This window comes from Bos taurus, chromosome 17, assembly GCF_002263795.3.
Source record: "Bos taurus isolate L1 Dominette 01449 registration number 42190680 breed Hereford chromosome 17, ARS-UCD2.0, whole genome shotgun sequence".
In the NCBI taxonomy this organism is placed as follows: domain Eukaryota; kingdom Metazoa; phylum Chordata; class Mammalia; order Artiodactyla; family Bovidae; genus Bos; species Bos taurus.
The window spans coordinates 9912877-9933043 of NC_037344.1; the positions used below are offsets into that span (position 1 = coordinate 9912877).

General features: G+C 40.3%; 1 protein-coding gene across 7 annotated transcripts in view; it reads left to right on the forward strand.

The window, feature by feature from the left end:
• Positions 1–20167, forward strand: part of NR3C2 (nuclear receptor subfamily 3 group C member 2) — a 439920-nt gene that overhangs the window by 331424 nt on the left and 88329 nt on the right. For all 7 annotated transcript variants that reach the window (XM_059876106.1, XM_024977376.2, XM_010813712.4 and 4 more), the window contains 2 exons: positions 13224–13568; positions 15290–15434. In XM_059876106.1, the coding sequence (XP_059732089.1) occupies positions 13224–13568; positions 15290–15434 (490 nt within the window). The remainder of the gene's footprint in view (positions 1–13223; positions 13569–15289; positions 15435–20167) is intronic.

Sequence of the window (20167 nt, forward strand, 5' to 3'; positions counted from 1 at the left end):
CAAATAGTTTTGTACCTTAGATGTTAAAACTGAAAATTAAAAAAGCGTGTGAATGTAGGGTAGAAGGGAGCATATAGAACTTTAGGGGGTTTCCCATGGGTCTGGATGTCCTTCCAAGCCTTGTTCAGAGATCATATTATTTGCCCTGGAAGTATACTTTGGAAAAATATTTCTAAAATTATGTCTCACCACACTTATAAGTGTAAAGCATTTAGTCCTGTTTTTTAGACACATATGAGACAGAGAAGTTCCATTCAGACACAGGGAGGCTGGAAGGTACACGGGAGGTCGTATTTCCTTCCACTGTAGGGCCACGGCGTCTCAGTAACTCATTCTGTCATCCTTCCCCCGCAGGGCAGAGCTGCACTCAGGCAAGTAGGGAACCTGCCTACCTGTTTGTTACTTTAAGAGTTTTTAGAAAAGAATATTACATGTTCTTGCCCGTCATGCATTCCAGGCTCTCTCCATAACACATTCCAGAAAACTTGAAGGAAATTCTCCTACTGTCTCATCTAAATCCCTGCTTCTGCCCTTTAAGCCCTTTAGATCTTATCTTGACCCCAGCAGAAATAGAAAATAGATGCTCGCCATGATTTGGCAAATGTCAAGTTTTTGAAGTTGCTACTTGGTTTCTTGTATTTCTTACTTTCTCCTCTAGGATAACTTAATCCCCGTCTTTTCTCAGATTGTTTTTCCATAAGCATTTTTTGCCCAAAATTTTTGTGCATGGAGACTTTGTTGTTCTGTCAATCCCTTCTGATACTTGGTGGTGGTATATATCAACACAGCAGTAACAAGGCCCAGGTAGGAGGTGTTCTGTGTAATAAACCCATTGTCCACCTCACCTGGCCATGGGGTGCTGGATACCTCCCTTCCCCACTACTGCCTGCAGTTATTTAGAACTGTGCTCAAAGGAGTTTTGGAATTACAGTGGCTCAGCACCCTGGCACTCAGTCCAGTGGCATTCGCTCTCATTTTAGTACCAAACCAGCAAAGGTTTCAGCAGAAGAAAGTACTGGAAATTTTCTCCATTATTTAGAAGCTATCACCAAGAGGCCACTTCTCAGACCTTCTATCTCATCTTCTTCTGAGATATTTGCTTGGTTTCATGCAGTCCCTGGTGGCTCAGACAGTAAAGTATCTGCCTACAATGCAGGAGACCTGGGTTCAATCCCTGAGTTGGGAAGTTCCCTGGAGAAGGAAAAGGCAACCCACTCCAGTACTCTTGCCTAGAAAATCCCACGGACAGAGGAGCCTGGTGTCCATGGGGTCGCAAAGAGTCGGACACAACTGAGTGACTTCACTATGCAGTCCCGGCCTTGCCAGCCTCGGACACATGTTGCCTCACCTTCAGAACTCTGGCCAGAGATGGAACCCACCCATGACACATCCTCTTATGTGCAAGCATTCCTGATTTTGACTGGCAGTAGAAGGAAAAATGGGAAGTAAAAATGTTTCCAAGTATTAAAGGAGAAAAAAAGAATATAGTCACAGAAAATATGAATGCCACAAAAACAATCATGTTAATCATCCGTCTAGCCCAGGGAGTATCCCACAGGCAGCTGCTGGCTTTGCCCCTTTCTGAATCCCTGTCTCCAGCAGGGAAGGTATCAGAATATGTTTGTTTTCTATAACCTTGTCACTGTGTCTGCGAAATCAGTGGCCCCTTACTCAGTCTCCCTCAGGTTCCTTGCGTCTCTGCTCGGATCTGGCTTCTGGTCTGAGGGCCTTTCCTCTGAGAGTGTGTCAGCCGTGTTTAACGTGGAATGGAACGGGCCCTCAGTGTCCTGTGAATCACACCCAAAGCGCACCGAGGCACAGTGGGAATTAACACAGAGGGATGCAGGAAAGTAGGAATGCTCGTAGAAACGAAAACCAACATCGCCCTGCCATTGTCTGACTCAACACATGTATAATCAGGAACACTGACCCCAGACTTATCATGGCCTGCTTTATAAACATAACTACTTTCTTATGTATTGATCCAGCTTCCCCAAGATGGTAAGCAATTGTCTGGGCTCAGATTTTGTTATTTTTATTATTCATCATCACATTGCTCACAAAACCAGGGCACTTTCTACACAGTGGGTGAATGTCAATTACTCGTGAAGTAATGGATAAATGTATGCTACAACCATGGTAACAAAATTATGTTTATTATGGAGCTAGCTATGGCTATCTTTATATACACAATAAAAGGTAATATATGGGGATCCTATATATACCTATACCTTCTGGGCTTCCCTGGTGGTTCAGATGGTAAAGCGTCTGCCTGCAATGCGGGAGACCTGGGTTTGATCCCTGGGTTGGGAAGATCCCCTGGAGAAGGAAAAGGCAACCCACTCCAGTACTCTTGCCTGGAAAATTCCATGAATGGAGGAGCCTGGTAGGTTACAGTCCATGGGATCGCAAAGAGTCAGACACGACTGAGCAGCTTCACTCACTCATTCATATGGAGATCCACTAATCTGGATTGTCTCTGCCCCAGATCTAGTGAGGTTATGATTGACAAAAGTTATATATATTTAACATGGACAGTGTGGTATTGTAGCAGCAATATACCTGAGTAACGAATCCCACAATTGAGCTAATTAATGTGCCCATCACCTCGCATAGTTACCCCTGGTGTGTGTGTATGGTGGTCCAAGGTTGGGTTTGAGTTTGCCTTAGCATGTTTTTTATACTAATAAAAATCAATAATGCCTGTGATATACATGATTTGTTAAATTATGTATATTAATGTGAACATATCTAGGGATACTTTTAGGAACACTCAGTTTTCAGGTTCCTTAACCACTCAAAGAGATTTACAAGCGACTGGAATGCCACTTCCTTATTATCACTTGAACAGCTAATGATTTATTCATAAAGCAGTGTGCCCCGACCCTCACACCAGTTCTGTTCATGTGTGTGACTTTGAGAAACATCGGTGCTCTTTTTTCTGTTAGTAAAAACCAGAGAAGTTTTTCTGCCAAACAGTTAAATCTGTAGGAAGATGACATTCCTTCATTTGGTGTCATGACATAAAAATACCTAGTTTTTTTCCCCTTAACTCAGAGCATCTTCCTCCACTCAAGGGAGAAAGGGAGAAAACACGTGGATAAAGAGGATGAGAAAAATAGGTGAGCACGATTAAGAGGAAAGTAGCAAGAAACACAGTCTGTGAAAGAGAGAAGACGGGTTGGATGCTGGTATTGTCCTGTGGGTTTAAACGAGTAATTGCATTTGGCCTGTGAACAGAAAAATACATGTTTTCATATAACCTCAATATATACTCTCTAATATTTACTGCCCAGACCTAAAATTTCAAGACATGACATGAAGCATTTCTAAAATGACACAATTCTCCCTTGAAATCTTTCCAGGGCAATGTTGTGATTGAAAAAGCTCCCCATCAGTCTTTTATTCTATGTCAGATTGGAGGGGGACAAAAGAAAAAAATGTCCTGACGATCCATCTAGAAGTCTATAAAGAATCCGTAATAGAACACACTTGACAAAGATCATGATCAAAGTACCATGATAGTCCCGTGTATCTCATCATTTTACTGAGAGATGCAGAAGCTGTCTGTATCATTCCTAGCCGGCCATTGTTCTGCACACTGATAGTTGGTCAAAAGGATGTGTAGCAGGCCAGGTGGGCCTCAGGAGGCAGAGCAAACCAGAAAGGAAGTCAGGGCATGTTTCAGGACCTTTGTGCATCTTGAGACCCCATCAGGAACTTTTCACAATTTTATAGGGTCCTACCAGCTGCTTCCTGCCTGCTGTTCTGCTTATCAGTCTGGATAAGAAGCAGGGCCTCCATTTCACAGCTCCTGAGGGAATAGTTCATGGGCAGTCCATAGCATTCTGTCCCCCAGCTGTGCCAGGAGAAAGTGGCTGCCAAGATGCTGCTAATAATTAAGGACTTGGTAGTGGGGGCAATTGCTAAGTATATAACATTACTATGACATCCAGGTAAACAAGTGAAAATTCCTCTAGGCCCATGTGGGACTAGAGATGTTCACAGACATATTAATACTCACCCACCCACCCTGCAACTGCTGCTGGCAGTTGAGAAATGAAGTGTGTCTGTGGGCCACCTGGGAATATGAGTTCCCAAGCCCAGAGGTTATTAACTCCATGTTAATTTAGTAAGGTGGTAGGTAGTGATAAGACCCCAAATTTATGTTCATGGATGCTCTGGATAATAGAAACATGCTCATTAAGTATCTTTGGCCAAAAATTTTCCTGTTTAATTAGCATACATCTTAATTATACACTTGGATTTGAAGCTGGTGCTAATCTTTAAGTGTTAAAAAAAATAGATAAAGAGAAAAGGATTAGGAGACTGCTTATCTTAGAGGTTAAGAATGTGGGCTCTGGCTTTATCCCAGGGATGCAAAGATTCTTCAATATTTGCAAATCAATCAACGTGATATACTACATTAACAAACTGAAAGATAAAACCATATGATTATCTCAATAGATACAGAGAAAACCTTTGACAAAATTCAACATTCATTTATGATTTAAAAAAGAACTCTCCAGAAATCAGGCATAGAAGGAACATACCTCAACATAGTAAAAGCCATATATGATAAACCCACAGCAAACATTATCCTCAGTGGCAAAAAATTGAAAGCATTTCCTCTAAAGTCAGGAATAAGACAAGGGTGCCCAGTCTCACCACTACTATTCAACATAGCTTTGGAAGTTTTAGCCACTGAAATCAGAGAATAAAAAGAAATAAAAGGAATCCAGATTGGAAAAGAAGTAAAACTCTCACTGTTTGCAGATGACATGATCCTCTACATCAGATCAGATCAGATCAGTCCCTCAGTCGTGTCCGACTCTTTGCGACACCATGAATCAATTCCACCAGAAAATTGCTAGAGCTAATCAATTAATATAGTAAAGTTGCAGGGTATAAAATTAATACACAGAAATCCCTTGCATACCTATACACTAACAATGAAAAAACAAAGGATAAATTAAGGAAACAATTGCATTCACCATTGCAATGAAAAGAATAAAATAGGAATAAATTTACCTAAAGAAACAGAAGACCTATATATAGAAAACTATAAAACACTAATGAAAGAAATCAAAGATCCCACAAATAGATGGAGAAATATACCCTGTTCATGGATCAGAAGAATCAATATAGTGAAAATAAGTATACTACCCAAAGCAATCTATAGATTCAATGCAATCTCTATCAAGCTACCAATGGTATTTTTCACAGAACTAGAACAAATAATTTCATAGTTTGTATGGAAATGCAAGAAACCTTGAATAGCCAAAGTGATCTTGAGAAAGAAGAACAGAATTGGGGGAATCAACCTGCCTGGCTTCAGACTATACTACAAAACTACAGTCATCAAGACAGTATGGTACTGGTACAAAGACAGAAATATAGATCAATGGAACAAAATAGAAAGCCCAGAGATAAATCCATGTACCTATGGACACTTTATCTTTGACAAAGGAGGCAAAAATATACAATGGAGAAAAAACAATCTCTTTAACAAGTGATGCTGGGAAAACTGGTCAACCACCTGTAAAAGAATGAAATTAGAACACTTTCTAACACCATACACAAAAATAAAATGGATTAAAGATCTAAACATAAGACCAGAAACTATAAAACTCCTAGAAGAAAACATAGGCAAAACACTCTCCGACATAAATCACAGCAAGATCTTCCATGACCCACCCCCCAGAGTATTGGAAATAAAAGCAAAAATAAACAAATGGGACCTAATTAAACTTAAAAGCTTTTGCACAACAAAGGAAACTATAAGCAAGGTGAAAAGACAGCCTTCAAAATGGGAGAAAATAATAGCAAACAAAGCAACTGACAAAGAATTAATCTCAAAAATATACAAGCAGCTAGTGTAGCCCAATACCAGAAAAACAAAAGACCCAATCAAAAAATGGGCCAAAGAACTAAACAGACACTTCTCCAAAGAACACATACAGATGGCTAACAAACACATGAAAAGATGCTCAACATCACTCATGATAAGAGAAATGCAAATCAAAACCACAGTCAGGTATCATCTCATGGTGGTCATAATGGCTGCTATCAAAAAATCTGCAGATAATAAATGTTGGAGAGGGTGTGGAGAAAAGGGAACCGTCTTACACTGTTGGTGGGAATGCAAACTAGTTCAGCCACTATGGAGAACAGTGTGGAGATTCCTTAAAAAACTGGAAATAGAACTGCCATACAACCCAGCAATCCCACTGCTGGGCATACACACCAAGAAAACTAGAGTTGAAAGAGACACGTGTACTCCAGTGTTCATTGCAGCCCTGTTTACAATAGCCAGGACATGGAAGCAACCTAGATGTCCATCAGCAGACGAATGGATAAGAAAGCTGTGGTACGTATACACAATGGAATATTACTCAACTGCTATAAAGAATGCATTTGTGTCAGTTCTGAGGTGGATGAAACTGGAGCCTATTATTCAGAGTAAAGTAAGTCAGAAAGAAAAACACCAATACAGTATACTAACACATATATATGGAATTTAGAAAGATGGTAATGACTACCCTATATACAAGACAGCAAAAGAGACACAGATATAAAGAACAGACTTTTGGACTCTGTGGGAGAAGGTGAAGGTGGGATGGTATAACACTGAAACATGTATATTCAGTTCAGTCGCTCAGTCGTGTCCGACTCTTTGCGACCCCATGAACTACAGCACGCCAGGCCTCCCTGTCCATCACCAACTCCCGGAGTTCACTCAAACTCATGTCCATCGAGTCGGTGATACCATCCAACCATCTCATCCTCTGTCATCCCCTTCTCCTCCTGCCCTCAGTCTTTCCCAGCATCAGGGTCTTTACCAATAAATCAGTTCTTCGCATCAGATGACCAAAGTATTGGAGTTTCAGCTTTAGCATCAGTCCTTCCAGTGAACACCCAGGACTGATCTCCTTTAGAATGGACTGGTTGGATCTCCTTGCAGTCCATTGGACTCTCAGGAGTCTTCTCCAGCATGTGAAATAGGTGACCAATCCAAGTTTGATTGTGCATGAAACAGGGCACTCAAAGCCAGTGCACTGGGACAGCCCAGATGGTATGGGGAGGGATGTGGTAGGGGTTTTGGGACAGGGGGACACATGCACCCACATGGCTGATTCATGTCAATGTATGGCAAAAACCACCACAATATTGTAAAGTAATTAGCCTCCAATTAAAAAAAAAAAAAGAGTGCGGGCTCAGAGCTATGACCAGATTCCAAACCTAGCCCTGCTGTTGTTCAGCAGCCCTGCAACCTTAAAGAAACACTATCTCTGTGCATCAGTTTCTCCACCTGTAAAATGAAACTAATAATTGCCTAACCGTAGGTCCTGGTTTGCATTGGAATGCTTAAGACCATTAGAAGTTGTTTTGAACTGTGCTTGGTACATAAGTGCTTGGTAAATTGAGTTTATTATTATTTTAGTTGTGAGATTTTCAGAGTAATAACTCTATAGATTGAAAAGGAGTAATAATTTAGGAATTTTATCCTAAAATCTCAGAAACTTGTCTGCATTTCCTGCACAGAAGTAAATTAATACATTATATATATAATAGTTTATTCAAATGTGTTACAATGTTAAGATGAAATAAATTTAGTCAACAAACATATTATTGAGTACCCACAAGCATCACAGAAAGTGATGTTATAGGAATACATGAGACATTAACAACTTTCAGGAACTTTAATTTTAGAAGACAGCATGTGTTGGAGAACAGTATAAAATTTTCAAGCATTTTAGAAGGGCTACTTTGAGTAATATGATTATTATGTAACTATACTCTTTTAGAAAAAGATATCGGCTGAAACACTTGGCTGAAAAATCTACACACTGAAAATATTTATTTTCTTGAACTATTTAAAGAAATAGAGATAATTACTCAATTACAGGTGTCCCACATATAAGATTATAACATAAAATTAAATGTAGCTGAAATGCTGAGCAATCTATAGATAATCTCAATAGGTCCTGCTACAGGCCACAACATTGTGTATAAATGCTAGAGAAAATATTAAGCATTCTTCTTCATGTTTCATAACATTGAGCTTCAATCAGTCATGAAAATAGATGCAGCATTATAGATTGAAGGCCTAAAACAAGTATGAATCTCATAATTAATTTGCAAGCAAATACAACTTTTAATCAAATTTGAGAATACCACCCTTAGCTATTTCTTGTCAATCAAATGATAGCTATCATTAGATGTATTCTTCTAAAGAGTAAGGACATTTTAATGAACTGGAATAGTTTTAATATCTGTGAAATTATGTGAAAGAATGAAAGTAATGTTGAAGCACTCTTTCAGATGTTAATAATTTTCAGCATCGTTTTAGTTTTCTTATCCAAGTAGCCCTCTGTGAAATCGGGGATAGAAACACTATCATTCTCATTTTTTGGATGAATCAGTCGAGGCTTAGAGAGAACTTCATGTGACACAGAAGCAGTTAGTTCCAAATATCTGACTCCTCACATGGCTAATCTGTGCAATCGAGGATTTTCTCAAGCTCTTATAGAGTTATCCATTGACCAGCATTTGGGATTATCTGCATGTTTGATTCTTTTCTTCTCCTCCTCTAGCCTAGTTTTTGAGGCGTTTAGTGATGATTTTTTCTTCAGTTCATTCACTCATTCCTGGGCAGTCCACTCCAGCACTCTTGCCTGGAAAATCCCATGGACAGAGGAGCCTGATAGGCTACAGTCCATGGGATCGCAAAGAGTCCGACTCGACTGAGCGGCTTCACTTTCACTTTCATCAGAAGCATCTTGGTTCCCTGCTGTACACTCAGAACTGCTGGGCAAACATATGTAGATAGACTGCATCTGCTGCTCATTCAGACAGTTCTAAAACTCAGATTTTCCTGCCTCTTTTACTGAAACAGACAGTCCATGAGAAATGAAATGACCTGAAATAATTGAAAATTTTAAACTGTTAATTGCTAATTTCAAACTCCTTAAAGATAGGAATGACATGTTGTTCATCTCTTAAGCCCAGCTTCAACATTTAATGAATTGGTGGCAGATATATCTGTGGTTGGATACTGACTTGTCTTTTATCTGTATCAGTAAGTGCTTTTGTGATGAAAGTGGTATTAATGACAAGCATGAATGGTTATTTTGAAAATCAAGTTAATTGGTGTGGCATAGGTCTCAGCTCAGCTCAGTTCAGTTCAGTCTTTCAGTTGTGTCCAACTCTTTGCAACCCCATGGACTGCAGCTCGCCAGGCCTCCCTATCCATCACCAACTCCCAGAGTTTACTGAAACCCATGTCCATTGAGTTGGTGATGCCATCCAACCATCTTATCCTCTATCATCCCCTTCTCCTCCCGCCTTCAATCTTTCCCAGCATCAGGGTCTTTCCAGTGAGTCAGCTCTTCACATCAGGTGGCCAAAGTACTGGAGTTGCAGCTTCAGCATCAGTCCTGCAGTAAATATTCAGGACTGATCTCCTTTAGGATGGACTGGTTGGATCTCCTTGCAGTCCAAGAGACTCTCAAGAGTCTTCTCCAACACCACAGTTCAAAAGCATCAATTCTTTGGCGCTCAGCTTTCTTTATAGTCCAACTCTCACATCCATACATGACTACTGGAAAAACCATAGCTGTGACTAGACAGACCTATGTTGGTTGCAAAGCTCTACTTTATGTTAAATTTGTATCCTGTAAGTTCCTCATTCATGTTAGAACTAAGTTGAAGATGTCTGGTACTTCAGGAGTTTAAAAATAAATTAATAAAATGGAAAAGCTGACAGTTGCAAAGCAAGTTATTACAGCAAAGCAAGTTATTACAGAGCTCTAAACTCATTTGGAAGTGAGAGTTGGACCATAAAGAAAGCTGAGCACTTAAGAATTGATGCTTTTGAACTGTGGTGTTGGAGAAGACTCTTGAAAGTCCTCTGGACTGCAAGGAGATCAAACTAGTCTATCCTAAAGGAAATCAGTCCTCAGTATTCATTGGAAGGACTGATGCTGGAGCTGAATGCAAAGAACTGATGCAAAGAACTGACTCATTGGAAAAGACCCTGATTCTGGGAAAGATTGAAGGCAGGAGGAGAAGGGGATAACAGAGGATGAAATGGTCGGATGGCGTCACTGACTCGATGGACATGAATTTGAGCAAGCTCTGGGAGATGGTGATGGACAGGGAAACCTGGCGTGCTGCAGTCCATGGGGTCACAATGAGTCAGACATGATTGAGCAGCTGAACTGAATTGAAATGAAACTCATTTGGCATTTCTGAGCTTTCTCTATTATTCATTTATTCACTCATTCACCCATCTTTCCCATTATCTAGTAAACTTCATCAATCCCACCACCTGCTATCCACCCACCACTCTTCCCATCTACCTTCCAGTTCTCCTACCCCACCCCCCCATCTTTGTTTTACCATCTCTATCATTGTTGCTCTTGTTGTTTAGTTGCTAAGTTGTGTCCAACTCTTTTGGGACCCTATGGACTGTAGCCTACCAGGCTCCTCTGTCCATTGGACTTCTTAGGCAAGAACATTGGAGTGGGTTGCCATTTCCTTCTCCAGGAGATCTTCCCAATCCAGGAATTGAGCCTTCATCTCTTGCATCTTCTGCATTGGCAGGCAGATTTTTTAGCACCACCTGGGAAGGCCAAAGTTGTTCAATACAAAACCAGAAATCCACATTAACATCCCATTGATCACAGAAGAAAAAAATCCACTCAAACAAAGATAGACTTCTGTTATTAAATCAGTACCTTTTCTTGGACAAAACTAGAGTACCCCATGGAAAGCAGAGAGAAGACTCACTTGTCAAGCAAAGAGGGATCTCTTCTGCATGACTGAGCCATCAAGAGAAATGTGAATGAAAAGCAGTTGCTATTGCACCATTTACAATCGCCAAGACATGGAAACAGCCTAAATGTCCATCAAGAGATGAGTGGATAAAGAAGTAGTGGTACATATATTTGGTGGAATATTACCCAGTCATTAAAAAGAACAAAATAATGCTATTTGCAGCAACATGGGTGGAACTTGAGATTAACATACTAAGCAAACTAAGTCAGAGAGTGAAAGACAGATACCATATGATACCACTTACATGTGGAATGTAAAATACAACACTAATGAACCTATCTATGAAACAGAAACAGACTCATAGACGTAGAGAACAGATGCGTGGTTGCCAAAGGGGCAGAGTTGGGGAAAGGGAAGTTTTGGGAGTTCGGGATTAGTGGATGCAAAGTACTGTATATAGATTGGATAAATAAAATCCTGTATAGCACAGGGAAATATATTCAATATCCTGTGATAAACCATAATGGAAAAGAATATGAAATATGTATGTGTATACCTGAGACACTTTGCTGTACTGCAGAAATTAACACAACACTGTAAATCAACTACAATAAAAAATTTGTAAGCGGTTGCTTAAAGTTAACACTGATTCTTTGGTTTTAATTAAGATGAACGCATTATTTGTTGTCCAAAATGTGGTACTTTTAGGAGTAAAAGGGGGCACTTACAAATAATCATGCTGGAAAACAAGCATAAACCAAATTGATCTAAACCAGGACTGTTCTAGATAAATTAGAACATGGTCTCTTGTACATATATTCTCCTGGAACTCTAAAGTGGTATTCCTATACAGTATTTTGTGATCTCTCTTAATTATAGACCATGTGATATGTGAATTGTTTGTTTATAGTAAAAAAAAATAGAGATTTTTAAAGATTGTGTAGTGGTATAACTCACACCTGCCTTTTCTAATAGCATTAATTTCCTGTACGTTTAGTAGTTAGCACTCCAATTTGGAATCGTCTAGATACTTCATTTCTTCCCTTCTGTTGTCTTGCTTTGGGGTTGATTGCAACCCCATTCATTCAGTGGAAATGTGTAAATTATTTGTGCAGGTGTAACATTTACCAAGGTGACGTGGGGGCTGTCAAAGAGGAGGAACACCCAACCCTTATGTCTCAGCAGTTCACAGTATAGCTGGGGATCTTGGTCTAACAGCATTTGCACAAAATAACTACTCTGAGTAAACAACTGGTTACATGTAGGCCACAGCAAAAAGATTAGGTGACAGAGAAGCACCAAAGGGGAATAAGTCAAGGGCCAGGGAAAGCTAATTAGAGGGAGCAGAGACAGGGCTCAGACAATAAGTTCACTCAGGTCAGACTAGCTCTTGTTGCCAACTCTGGTGGATAATAGGTGGGAATTTTTTATTTATAAAAGATTTGGTTGTGGCATATATAACTTGATAGCATCTGAAGTAATTTTTCCTTCCTCTGAGCTCTTACATCTATTTTACATGTGCTAGCTGTGTGATCCTGGACAGACTTCTCAGCCCTCCTGGTCTCAGTGTCCTCATTATAAAATGAGAATTGTAATAGTACCTAGTCATAAAACTGACTAAGTCGTTAAAGTGGTTAATTTATAGAAAGCGTATAGGACAATGCCTGGTATCAGAAAAATGTTGGAAAAGAACTGTTCCTACCAGTATAGCAGGACATCTTTAGAGAAAAAAATATGTTTTCATCAATATAAGTCAATATTTGATTGCAATTTACCTCATGGACAGTATCCTCAAGATAACCTTTTATTTAACTCCCCTTTTTGGTACTGTTTATTTCATTTCATTTTTATTGAGGTAATAATTGACATATAGCACTGTGGCAGCTCACTCCAGTATTCTTGCCTGCAGAATCCCATGGACAGAGGAGCCCAGTGGGCTATAGTCCAGGGTCACAAAGAGTGGGACACTACTAAAGCGACCTGAAAGAAAGAAAGTGAAAGTCGCTCAGTCCTGTCAGACTCTTTGCTGCCCCATGCTATGGAATTCTCCAGGCCAGAATACTGGAGTGGGTAGCCTTTCCCTTCTCCAGGGGATCTTCCCAACCCAGGGATAGAATTCAGGTCTCCTGCATCACAGGTGGATTCTTTACCAGCTGAGCCACCAGGGAAGCCCAACATGCACTATATATAAGTTTACAGTGTGGAGCTTAATGATTTTAATGACTTTACATTATGAAATGATTATCCCAGTTTAGTGAACAGTCAGACCCTCATATGGACACAAAATGAAAAAATAAAATTTTTTCTTGTAATAGTTTTTCCTTGTAACTCTTAACAGCATTCATTTATCTGTAACATATGGAAATGCTGTACTTGACATATTTATCAGGCCAAACATAATCTTAATTTGCCCTTACTGTTTATCACTTTGTTTTTTTCAGCTCGAAAGTCCAAGAAGTTGGGGAAGTTAAAAGGGCTTCACGAGGAACAGGCGCAGCAGCCTCCAGCCCCACCCCCGCCCCCCCAGAGCCCGGAGGAAGGCACTACATACATCGCGCCTGCGCAGGAGCCCTCGGTCAACTCGGCGCTGGTCCCGCAGCTCTCCACAATCTCGCGAGCGCTCACACCTTCGCCTTCTATGATCCTTGAAACCATCGAGCCCGAGATTGTATATGCAGGCTATGACGGCTCCAAACCAGATACGGCCGAAAACCTGCTCTCCACCCTCAATCGCTTAGCCGGCAAGCAGATGATCCAAGTTGTGAAGTGGGCGAAGGTACTTCCAGGTAAGGACGGGCTCGCCTTTCTGGGTCTGCATCCTGGACTGGGCGCCTCAGGGCCACGGAGTGCGCCATATGCAACGGTGCGATTGAGTTAGCGTTCGTCTCAATCCTGAGACCCAGTTTTTTGTTTTTAACTCGATGTCAAATTCAGGGTGTAGAAAGTCTGGTGAGTGTGCTCATCTCTTGAGAAGTTAGAGTTAAGTATTCTAGTGTTCATATAATGTATGCATTTCTTATGTTGAGGATTGAAATGGAACATTTCATCCCAGTAATATTAATAAGGTAAAACATATTCTAGTTGTCAGAGCCCAAAATAAGCCCATTATTAGCAGCTCATAACAAGAGCTAATCTAAGCCTAAACTAGGTTAATTAAGACATACACGCTACCGTATATAAAATAGTTATATATACTATATATGGGCTTTTCAGGTGGTGCTAGTTCCTAATTTAGTCATTTTTTTATGCTGTAGAATTATATTGATAAGGTCCCTGTTAATCTATGGAAACCGCTTACAATTGTAATCACATTGTCCCAGTTCATTAATCCAAAGCCATTTCTTAAATGACCTGTGGTCACCTAGCAGCCATAAAACAAAAGGTAATCAGAAGCCCTAATTCTTTGAAGGGAGGCTTGCCCAGGTGAAACTACATGAACAGAAGGATACCCTGGTGCCCCTTGGAGTACAGAGAGTGGAAAAAGAAACGAATGAAGGACTTGAGGCCCAGAAAGGGAGACTGTGAGTGAGGCAGGACCAGCACCAAGGATGCTTGAGGACATGCGTGCTCAGTCATTCAGTCGTGTCTGACTCTTAGACCACCATAGATTGTAGCCTGCCAGACTCTTCTGTGTTTGGGATTCTCCAGGCAAGAATACTGGAGAGGGTTGCCATTTCCTCCTCCAGGGCATCTTCCTCACCCTGGAATTGAACCCGCATCTCCTGAGTCTCCTGCATTGCAGGCAGATTCTTTACCATGGAGCTATTGAGGAAGCCCTGCCAAGAATGCGTATTCTGCCTCAAAAGTCTGGTTATGTCCAACTAGGGGAAGCAAGGAATAAGACTTTTTAAATCTCTGCAAACTCATGAAAATTAACCAGGAAATGAGGCTTCCCTGGTGGCTCAGACAGTAAAGAGTCTGCCTGCAATGTGGGAGACCTGGGTTCGATCCCTGGGTTGGGAAGATCCCCTGGAAAAGGAAGTGGCAGCCCACTCCAGTATTCTTTCCTGGAGAATTCCATGGACAAAAGAGCCTGGTGGGCTAAAGGCCATGAGGTCACAGAGTCAGACTTGACTGAGTGACTAACTTTCACATCACTTCATGAAAACTAACATCTTCCACCACTGTTTCAGGTATGCAGTAGTAGACAGTCATTAAATTATCTTTGGTTATGAAGATATCAGTTGTGAGTAGGCTGAAGCAAGTGGCACAGGTTAACACAAATTCTTTCAGTCTCACTAAGGGTGGTAGACCACCGTCCACAGTGAAACGTCCAGGACATCTTAGTTTTCTTTGTCCTGGCAGTGTTTGCTTCTTGAGCATTTAGAGTGAATTTAACATAAAACGTTAAACAAGGCCAGGTCCGTGATAGGTACTCTGGAAGGAACTGTGGAATTGCTTTGAGTCGATGAGAAGAGAGGGGGCAAGGGGGTGGACTTAAGAAGCTCCTTCCTGGGATGTACTTAAATGCTAAGTGTTTTCTGTGGTAAATTGTTCTGTTCTTCAGGATTTAAAAACCTGCCTCTTGAGGACCAAATAACCCTCATCCAGTATTCTTGGATGTGTCTGTCGTCATTTGCCTTGAGCTGGAGATCGTACAAACATACAAACAGCCAGTATCTCTATTTTGCACCAGACCTAGTCTTTAATGAGTAAGTACCTATTCATTAGCCTTCATAAAATAGTTACTCATTATGCTTTTTTATGATTTCTTTTTTTTAAGTGAAGCAAATGTTTTATTGAAATCAGTTGTCAAATCACAGTTTATCCAAATGAACATAATGCTACATTGTTCTTAAAAGAGTGGGCATAAATATGGCATAGATAACAATCCAGCATCTATCAAAACACCATTTGTAAAGACCCTGACTTATTTCATGCTGTGTGTGAATGGGGGTCCAGCATGTAAGGTCGACTCAAAAGCAGTCGATTCTTATCTTGATAATGTGAAAACATTTCACTACTTTGCCTCAAAATGAAAGCACATGCATCCGTCCAAACAACTGTAGCAATTAGGAGAAAAGACTCCAAATGATTTCTGAACAGATGTGCCTTTATGAAAGAATACCCTGATATGTGTGTGTGGTTTGTTGGGTTGCGCTGGGTCTTCATTGCCGCACACAGGCTTTCTCTAGTGTGAGCAGCACATGGACTTTCTCTGTTGGCGTGCATGGACTTCTTGCAGTGACTCCTCTGATTATAGAGCTTGGGTTCTAGGGCATGTGGGCAGTTGTAGCACATGGGCACCATTGTTGCAACTCACAGGCTCTAGAGTGCAGGCTTCAGTAATTGTGGCATATGGGCTTTAGTTCCTCCATGGCATGTGGAATCTTCCCGGACCAGGAATCGAACCCCTATCGCCCACATTGGCAGGTGGACTCCTATCCACTGTAGGGAAGTCCCACCAATAATTTCCAAGAGTTAAAAAGCTATCAGGACTTTCCTGGTGGCCCAGTGGTTAAGACTCCCATGTTTCTTTGCAGTAGGTATGGGTTTGATCCTTCATTGGGGAACTAAGATCCCACATGCCATGCAGCAAGGCCAAAAAATTTTAAAAATTAAAAAAAGCAAATAGAAAAGGCTATCATTTGAGAACTTAAAAATTACTTTTTTATAAAATTATAATACACATGTCTGAGTATGTGTAAGAAATTGTCCCAAAGAAAGACAATCCAATTGGCTCCCAAAACTTGATTGGTACAAAGCCACAATTAATAGAAAGGCATCTCTTTTGCTGTCTGCTCCAGTTGGGAAGACTGTCTAATTTCTAGGAAATGTGAGCATACAAAGTGCCAGTTTTTGAGCACGTTCATAGAATGATTCTTTTGTTAACAGTATACAGCTGCTCAATGTGTTTTCATGACAATCATAATTACCCTTCTTTGCAATCATAAGAGAAGCCAAAATGTTATTCTGTAGTGAAACATTTTTAGTTTTATGATGCATTTTAAAAAGATTGAAAGAACTGTAATAGACTTTTCTTTGGCCATGAATTCCTCCCTATGTTAAGTTTAACATTTTAATATTGTTTGCATTCTACATTAGCACATTCCGTTTATGTTTATATCTAGCCATGGTTCTTTGTAATTGCTGGGTCAAGAAATACTTAAAATAAAAAGGAACATTTGAATGATGATGGCAACCACAGCCATATTCTAACAGATGGCTCTCTCTAGAGATATGAAAATAGGGGAGGAAGCAGATGAGAATTAGATTGGTGAGGTAGGAGAGAGAAGGGACATGAAAGATTCACAGTGGACATGTAGTGCCTAAATACCTAAGTTGTACTGGTGGTAGTTTTCCTGAGAAAATCACTTCACCCAAATATAGTGGACCAGAGAGGCAGTTTTAGTTCAACATAAATTAGGAGCATCAGTTGTTGGTTCCTGGGGTGACCCTTCTTTTGGCAATCAGAACAAATTATTCTACGAGTACATAAATTTTTACCAAAAGCATAAAGTGAGGCCAAACAACTGACATGCACATTTTAAATTGTTTGTTTTCCTCAATAATCAGCTGATATTATTAAATAGGAAGCTTATTTTTCAATGTGGTCTATAAACCGAAAGGAAAACATTTTGGAGTTCCCCGAGGGTCCACTGGTTGGGCCACTGTGCTTTCACTGCTGGGAGCCTGGGTTTGATCCCTGGCTGGGGAACTGAGATCCTGTAAGCTGCTCAGTGGGGCCAAGAAAAAAAAAAAAGCATATTAGGGAGGGTCTTTGCTTTAAGAGGACATGTGGGTAAATTAGAATCTCTTAGTTCCATCCAGATGTTTCCTTTAGGTTTTAACAGAAGAGTCACATAATCCATTTAATCTTATTCAGCGACTCTTTTGATTCTTTATTGTAAAATGTGTTTAATATAAAATGTTCCTCTTTAACCATTCATGGTGCAACACTAGCATTCATTACATTGACTTCATTGTGCTCCCATCACCACCCATCTCCAGTACTTGTTTCATCATCCCAAACAGAAACTCTAGACCCGTTGAGCAATAACTCAGCATCCTCCTTTCCCCCAAAGCCCTGATAACTTGCCTATTCTAGATATTTCGTATAAATGGAACCATGTAATATGTGCCCTTTTTTTTTTTTTTTTGGTCTGGCTTATTTCACTTAGCATAAAGTTTTCAAGGTTCGTCCTTACTGTAGCAGGTATCAGAATTTCATTTCACGGCTGGATAATACTCCATTGTATGTGTGTAGACTTTATCTCATTATTTGCAGCTTCTGTATTTGTGCATTGGTCTTCTGGCATGTTTATCTGTAAACCCGAAGTCAATATTTGCCGCACACAGAGGCAGTAAGTTTGAGGTGCCTGACGTGTGCATTTCAGCTGAGACTCTGCCTTCTTGTTTCAGTTCTCATACGGTAAACAAGTATCTTTTACGTGGTCTATTTAGTACCATTTTTTGCATTGTTGTGCTTTTTTCTGATGATTTCACTGTTTAAAATGACCCATGAACAGAATGCTGTAGTACTTTCTGGTGTTCCTAAGTGCAAGAAGGCTGTGATGTGTGTGATGTATTTTTTAAGGAAAAAATACAGATGTTCAATAAGCTTCTATCAGGCATGAGTAACGGTACTGTTGGCTGTGAGCTCAGTATTAATGAATCAACAGTATATATTAGTAGGATATCTTTTAAACAGAAATACACACAAAGCAAGATTAGGTGTAGATCAGTTGGTGAAAATGGTACGAGCGATAGCTCCCAGGAACCTCACCCTGTACGTCCCCTTGAAGGAGACATAGCTCAGTATTAGCTATTTTTGTGTCTACTGTAACTTTATAGAACATGATTACCATATTTGTTTCTTTTGTTTTTACCAAATAGAATTGACCACATTTTATCCATTCACAGACACTGATAAAATTAATGTCATTGAAGGTTTTTTAGAAGTAGACAAGAAACCAAAATCAAAAGATAAGGTCATATAAGCTCTATGCATTTATTTGTTCTAGAAAATATTAATAGAAATAAAATGGAAATAACCAAAAAATTCCATTCTAACATTATAAGTAATTAAATAATATGACATTGTATAATTACTAGAATGAACATTTTGTTCCCTGTTCTTAAAACCTCTGACCTCAACTGCAGCCTAGACTTACTACGTTTTCTCTCAAGTAGAAAGAGCAGGGCAGAAAAAAAAAAAAAAAACTTTGCATTTTTCAAAGCAGGGAGGAAAACCTACTCCCAGGAAACATTTGGAAATGGCATAAAGCCTTTTGGTCAAACTCCATCAACAAATAGAGTGGTTGTGGTAACTCAATCACAAGGTGCTCTCACAGACCCTATATATTTTAGGGAAATTAATAAGTTGCAGAGTATGGGGTACAGCTGAAGTTTATATATACGTACTTCATCCTGCATTTATTGAGGAAATATTTACTACCACTCATCAATTTTCTAAGCAGTGATTTTCGAATTGTGAAATACATTAATATACGCTGTCTCATGGAACATATAGTCTAATGGAAGAGACAGACATTATCAAAAAATTCTAAGATCATAATTGTGATAAGTACTGAAAGAAGAGTACTTTGAGAGCAGTTAAGGAGAGGTATTGGTCTAGACAGGAAGGATTCCCTGGGATTGATGAAGCTAGTGTCATCCAGGGGCAGGAAGTACAGGAGGAGGAAAGTTGATTTAGGCTGAGGGACCAGCACTGAATGCAAGGCAGCATCACAGTGGGCCTGGATACAATGCAAAGATGCCCAGCAGCAGAATCAGCTCGAGTTGTGGGCGGTTGGATTCTGAAAGAAATCGGAGAGGAGGAGGAGGAAGTAGGTGTGTAAGATGACTTTCAGGCCTCAGCCATAAGTACCAGGGAAGACAAGGCACCACTCACTGGGTTAAAGAGATGGATTAGAGGACCAGGGTTTGGAAGGGAAGAGCATGAGGCCAGTTTTAAATGTGTTAGGATTGAATTGCCTTTGACTCATAGTCTAAGAGGAGATGCCAAACTGGCAGTTAACTGTACAGATCAGAAACCTAAAGAGAGGTCCTGCTGGAAAGAGAAATGTTCAAATACATCTTAGAGGTGGAGGTTAAAAGAAGAAAGATAGGAGAGTGTTATCTCACAGATTCCAGGGAAAGAGAGAACTTTGGAAAAGGAGCTGTGGTGACCAGTGCTAAATGCTATCACAGTCCCAGTAAAATGGGGACTGGGAGGCTTGAACATGCTTCTCCCAGGCCTGCCAACAGCTTATATATTCATGTCTTCTGAACATGCCCCCGTGTTCCCCCCAGTCATTGCCCATACCTCATACCTTTCACCAAAGAGGAGAGAAGGTGCCTTTTTGTGCCAGGGAGTAATGCATGCCATTCAGCTGAGGATAGAATGCACTGATGGGGCCCACCCTTGCTCTCCCACTCACCC